At 48.6% G+C, this 6,669-nt stretch overlaps 1 protein-coding gene across 1 annotated transcript; it reads left to right on the top strand.

The window, feature by feature from the left end:
* The first annotated feature begins 813 nt into the window (after window positions 1-813).
* LOC104533864 (olfactory receptor 14A16-like) lies at window positions 814-1,737 on the top strand. Its single transcript, XM_010194057.1, is given in 1 exon segment — window positions 814-1,737. A coding segment is annotated over 1 exon segment (924 nt).
* Window positions 1,738-6,669: the final 4,932 nt, after the last annotated feature.

Raw genomic sequence — 6,669 nt, 5'->3', positions numbered from 1 at the left:
CAAGTTTAATGAAAACAACAGGAGAAAGGAAAAGGGAATTAATAAGGGACAAAGGATAATTATATACAAAACCTGATCCCAGTAGTCCCAAGTAGAAATGTCCGAGGAGTGCCTCGTGGCTGCTGCGACTGCTGTGACTGTCACCAGGGACCGCAGTGGTGCCGGGAGCGGGTGGTGGTGGATGATGCTGAGCACGTGGAGCTAGGCCCAGCCATCCTGAGATGCGACAGGAAGCAGCCCAGGAAAGCCAGGAAAAGCCTGCAAAAACCTCGTTTTCTTATAGACTGTGGCCGGAAAGGGGAGGGAACAGCACTGATCTGTGACCCTTCAGGGTCCTACAGACACCACCTGTCCTTCCTTTTCAGGCTGGTAACCCTTAAACCATAACATTCCACCCCTTGTTCCATACCATTCCCTGCCACAGTCAAGTCCACTTCACCGAGTTAAGGACTGTCTCTATTCAGCAATCTGTGAGGTCCAGGCTGCTTCCTGAAAAGTTCTTTAATGAGTGGATTTAATCAGAGATCACTCCTGGTTCCTCTTTGCTTCCTTGTGCACAGCAGGACAGACTCCTGCATAGAACAGTCCCTTAGCCGTGGTGCCCATTGCACCCAAAACTGGCCCCAGAGAGAGCTCAAGTGAAGGAGCTGTAGAAGGTCTGAATGGAAAGACAGTTGTATCTGTGTGTGTGTGACAGAGAGAGAGAGAGAGATAAAAAGAGAGAGGAATACGATAGCTTTTGCATAGATAAGTTGTTCCTCACTTCTCACTGCCCATTCCTCATAGCTAGGCCACTGTGACCCAAGGAAGGAGATGTCCAATGACAGCTCCATCACCACATTTATTCTCCTGACATTTGCAGACACACGGGAGCTGCAGCTCTTGCACTTCTGGCTCTTCCTGGCCATCTCCCTGGCTGCCCTCCTGGGAAATGGCCTCATCATCACTGCCATAGCCTGTGTCCACCGCCTCCACACCCCCATGTACTTCTTCCTCCTCAGCCTCTCTCTTCTTGACCTGGGAACCATCTCCACCACTGTCCCCAAAGCCATGACCAATTCTCTCTGGGACACCGGGGAGATCTCCTACATGGGCTGTACTGCCCAGGTCTTTCTGTTTGTCTCTTTTGTTATATCAGAGTATTATCTTCTCACTGTCATGACCTAAGACTGCTATGTTGCCATCTGCAAACCCCTGCACTATGGGACCCTCCTGGGCAGCAGAGCTTGTGTCCACATGGCAGCAGCTGCCTGGGGCAGTGGTTTCTTCTTTTCTCTTCTGCACACTGCCAATACATTTTCACTACCCCTCTGCCAAGGCAATGTCCTGGACCAGTTCTTCTGTGAAATCCCCCAGATCCTCAATGTCTCCTGTTCACACTCCTACCTCAGGGAAGTTGGGCTTCTTGTGGTCAGCATCTGTTTAGTAACTGGCTGTTTTGTGTTCATTGTGCTGTCCTATGTACAGATCTTCAAGGTCGTGCTGAGGATCCCCTCTGAGCAGGGTCGGCACAAAGCCTTTTCCACGTGCCTCCCTCACCTGGCCGTGGTCTCCTTGTCTGTCAGCACTGGCATATTTACTTACCTGAAGCCCCCCTTCATCTCCTTTCCAGTTCTAAATCTGGTGGTGTCATTGCTGTACTCAGTGGTGCCTCCAGCAGTGAACCCCCTCATCTACAGCTTGAGGAACAAGGAGATCAATGATACCCTAAAGAAACTTGTGAATGGATCATTTTAATCAGCAATAAACTGTTTCTCGTCTGTATATCTCATTGTACTCTTCATGTAACTCATTATAGGCTCAGCGTTGCTCTGGTGTGTTTGCTTTTTCATTTTCTTTGTTATAATAATGGTGTGCACAAAAGGTGTCCTTATTCATCCCACTTCTCTTTCACTTTCCATCTCTTTTTTTTGTGACCCAATGACTGTGTAAATGAGGAGCCGTGCTCTGCATTCAAACAAAATAAAGGATCCTGTAGTGACTTTATGACTTAATGTCCTTCTCTGAGTCCTTTGTAAAGCTGCAGGTGAGGTACCTTGGTGCAGTGGGAGAGAGGAAAAGCAGTCCTGGCACAGCAGCACTGCCAGGGAGCACCAGGTCCTGGTCTGTCCAAAGCTGCTCTCTTTCCCCTTACACACTCTCTTTCTTAGCCCTTGTGTGACTCTGGGGTCCAAGTGTACTTCATCAGAGATAACCTCCATAGCAGCATTTCCACCATCGAAAAGGATCTTCTCAGCGCAGGGCCTGAAGGTTTATGTCTTCTTCCAAAGTTGATCTCATGAAAGTGCTAAAGGGAGGAAAAAACTTGTGAACAGCTAAAGTGTGCAAGGTGGTGGCACACAGCAGTGTCATGGATGCTCATCAGAGAATTCAATCATTGGCACCTGAGAACAACTCCTTGCTGAACACCCCACCCACTGCATGCACTACATGGGGTGCTATGGAGAAAATTAACTCTATCCCAGTCACACCCAGTGCACCAAATGTTCTCCTCCATGTCATTCCTGGTAGGAGTTCTGTTTCATCTCCTGCCCAGTGCAGACCAGCACAAAGCCATTTCCACCACCTCCCTCACCTGGCCGTGGTCTCCCTGTTTGTCAGCACTGCAGTGTTTGCCCACCTGAAGCCCTCCTCCTCATATCTAGATCCACTGGTGGCAGTTCCCTACTCAGTGATGCTTCCAGCAATGAATCCAGCAGTGAATCCCCTCATCTACAGCATGAGGAACCAGGAACTCAAGGATGCCCTGTGGAAACTGGCCCAATGGATGCTGTTTCACCAATAGTAAATCACCTCCCATATTCTGTACATTATAGATGAAAGTTCATCTTAGACCAAAAGTCTCCTTTTTCCTCTTGTGATAATCCAGCTTATAGATAGTTTTCTGTATTTATACGACTTGTCTTGAGGCTTGACATTTTTGTGTCTGACTCTTGCACAATACTCTCAGTGTGACCTGTCAGATAGCAACTCATCACTAAAAGGAGGTCCTTCAGGTTCAGTGCCTGAAGGTTGGGCTCCTCCTCCAAAGTTGCTGCCAATGGAATGTCCATTGAATTAGTCTTCAAAAGATTATTTTCTCCTTTTGTTTTAAGTGGTTTTGGGGTTTTAGCTCCTATTGGGTTCCACTGGGCTGAAAGTTCTGGAATTAAAAGCGCTCTTCTTTGTGTCTAGTGGCAGGGAAGGTGGTCAATGAGCTCCTCATTATGTCCTCAGGTTTCTTCACATATGACAGAACTGATCTCATACATAAGACTCTCGGAAATGCATTTGGAGGGGTGAGGAGAGAAGAGGATTTAGACTCACCACATGCCGTGGATTTGGAACGAATTCAGAAGGTGAAACACCCCACCAAAGTCCACCAAAAGTAAAGCACTGAATCAGCATATCCAGAACAAGGACTCTGCAGTGCCATGGGACTGAGTGGGGACCCAGCAGGCACAGGAAGGGGAGACTGGAGAGATGCAGGAGCTGCGTGAGGAACCCCAGGGCCAGCACTGTCGTGTCCTGAGGAGTGGGGCTGGTGGGGGCAGAGGAGGGGGCAAATTCATGGTGGGAGCAGAGGAGGGGGCAAATTCAGTCAGGGTTGGGGATCACCTACAATATGAATTCAGGAGAGGCAGTTTCTTGCCTCTGTGTTCTCATGGGCTTGGGGAAGCACCATCCCTGGGGCTGATGGGGATGCTGACATCCCTGTCTGCCCACCAGGAGCTGCTGTGCCCCTCAGAGGGTTGGGGCCATGGCCGGAATACCCAAAGCTCTGCAGCACCTTGTGGTGGACACTGTGGTGAGACCAGCCCTGACTGGGCTGCTCTACAGTGCTGGGTGGTTGAGAAGACAGGGATAGGTGGAGAGCACTGGGAAGGTACTGGGCTTTGCTGGAAAGGTCTCGGTAGAAGAATTTTGTATGCATAATATGATCACTCTGAGCCTTTTCTTCTCCAGACTGAACAGTCCCACATCTTTCAGCTATTCCTCCTATGCAAGATGCTCCAGTTCCTAAACCAGCTTAGTGGCCCTTTTCTGGTCTTGCTTTACTAGGTCAACAACTTTCTTGTACTGGGAAGCTGAACACTGGACTTGTTGTAGCGAAAAGAACAGTTTTATTGATTAAAGTAGTAAAGGTAGTTATAGTAGATATTCATTTAAACTGCAAAGTTAAAGTTGAGAACATATGTGCATGAGTGCTTAGAAGGTATGTACCAGGGAGTGCCGCAGGAGAGAGGAGCATCTGGGATGGTAAAAGAATGTTGATGGTATTCCGGGTACAAGAGGAGAAGCTGTACCCCTGGTTCTGTGGTCTCTTAGGTACATACCAAACCTAGGATATATGTGATAAGGCAAAGGTTAGGTAATAACTTAACTTTTCTCGCTTTTGCATGCCAAGAAATTAGGTGGAGGTGGGCTTTATAGTAGATTAATACCTTGTATGGGATAATGTGATAATGGGGAACCAATCGTGGTAAAGGGCAAATTAAAAAGCGGACATTTTAGGCATACTTGTATAATCTTGTGAAATCACTTTGTTAAAGATGTATAACTGAGCTGTGAAAATGTATGGATTTTGGAGCACAATTAGAGGAGCGATCCTCTGTGTTCTCAAGCACTGTCAATAAAGAAGTGCCTGCTTATCTGCAACTACTTTGATAAGTTTTTCTCCTCATATCTGCCACCCCATCAACAGACTCAGCACTCCAGCTGTGGTCTCAGCAGTGCTGAATAGAGGTGAAGTGTCGCCTCCCTGTATCTGCCAGCAGTGCTTTTCCTGATGCAGCCCAGCAGTCTGTTGGTCTTTGCTGTGAGGATGCACTGCTGGCTAATGCTGAATTTAATGTCCTGTGGGACCCCTAGGTTCTTGTATGCAGAGCTGCTCTCTGCCCAGGTTTCCTCCAACATGATCGCCTCAGTGTCATTGGATCATGGACTTTTCTCCCCTGTGGCCTTTCTCAGCAGCAGCAGCAGCAGCTTGTCCTTCTTGGAGATCAGCTTCACCTCTGTCACTGCCCGCATGTTGCTGAGTCACCTGGGACAGCAAACCCCTCTCCTGCCAGGGCTGCACAGCCCAGGCCTGTTTTTCTCTGACCTTGAGGATAGCAGCTTTTGATCTCATTTTGGGAACCTCACTCATCCTTATGTTATCACCTGCCATCCCCTCCACCACGACTCTGCTGGGAAGCAAAGCATTTCTACACAAGGGATACCATGTACCAGGGTACCAGGTTTCCAAGGGACAAGTCAACCTAGGGCCCTGGTATCACATCCGAGGTGATGTAGATGAAATGGGAACCAAAGGCCACAGCTTGGGTCATGGAGAGCAGAGCCCCATGTGTCATGACAGAGCTGTGACAGCAGTGGAATGAGAGCTGATGTGGAGAAGGACAGGCCCCAGGGGGTTTATGGTAGATACAGCATCTCTAGGAGAGACCCAGAGGGAAGATGAGAAGTGGAGGATGCCTTGTGTGATGTAAGGGCAGCTCAGATATATGGACGGTCTCTATGGGACACATACCAGGTTAGAAGGCATCTTGTGTGTGTACAAGTTTCAAAATGGGCCACCCAGTCTTCTGCTCACCTGGATCTGGTACTCCCAAATGAGGAAGACCTTGTCAGGGACATGAAGACCAGTGACAGCCTTGGCTGTAGTGACCATGAAATTGTGGTGGCCCAGATCCTCGTGGACATGGGGGAAAAAAGTAGAAGAGAGCAGTCAAAAGACATCAGAGGATGAGAATCTGGCACAGTGCAGGCACTAAGAGGTAAGATCCCATGCAGGCAGTGTCAGAGTCGTGAGAGTCTCCATAGACCTTCATGGCCCTGACCAGCATCACCTGGGTCCTTCACCTGAATCTCTTTCTGTGGGCTCAGGAAACCACTGAAGCCTAGATTCTCTAGGACCAGACCCCACCTGACTCACAGAGCCCTAGGGTCTTTTCGCTACATTTCTTCTCATCACTTGGTCAGGTTTTGAGAGCAAAGGAAAGAAAAGTTGAGGTTTCTGGGTGCCAGTGATTGAAATGAGGGAGCAGAGCCATCACATTTCAAATGCTCTACAGTGTATTCTAGTCCAAAAGTGTTATCCTCAGATCCTTCTTTGAAGCTCTTTGAATCTTGCACGGGAACCCTGAAATTCTGAGATCCCTTCACCTCCCTCTCTTTTACCAAATCTTTTAGCATTTGGGTGGCCAGTACCCAAGTCAGAGGCTTTCCATCCATTCCGTTTCCAGCCTAAAGCACCTCATAGTCTGGAGATGTGCAATGAAACTTACAGAAAGAACCCACACCTCTAAAAAAGTGGATGTTTCCAGGATTCCTAGGACACATAGCACACTCTTAGCCGTGCTCACAGAGCTGGTCAAATGCCTCATCTCCATTTCTGCAATGGTGGCCTGGTTCCTGGGCCATTTGAAAACTCTCTCTGTGGATACTGACATTCACTGAACAACCTGGCCTGACCCCAGAGCTGGCCCTGCTTGGAGCTGGGCATTGAACTGAAGCCCACCTGAACTTCCTTCCACCCTGAATTGTCCTGTGAGCACATGATGTAGAGTCCCTCACCCGCAGCTAAATCTCCTCTTGTATGGAGTGTGGCAAGGCCCAGACTACTGATGGACTCGTGGGAAAAAGACTGCTGTGTAGTCTCTAGTCCAGTGTCGAGCAGGTGTAGGCTCT

The sequence above is a fragment of the Mesitornis unicolor genome, unplaced genomic scaffold, assembly GCF_000695765.1.
Source record: "Mesitornis unicolor isolate BGI_N332 unplaced genomic scaffold, ASM69576v1 scaffold3510, whole genome shotgun sequence".
In the NCBI taxonomy this organism is placed as follows: domain Eukaryota; kingdom Metazoa; phylum Chordata; class Aves; order Mesitornithiformes; family Mesitornithidae; genus Mesitornis; species Mesitornis unicolor.
This window is presented reverse-complemented; position numbering and strand designations above follow the sequence as displayed.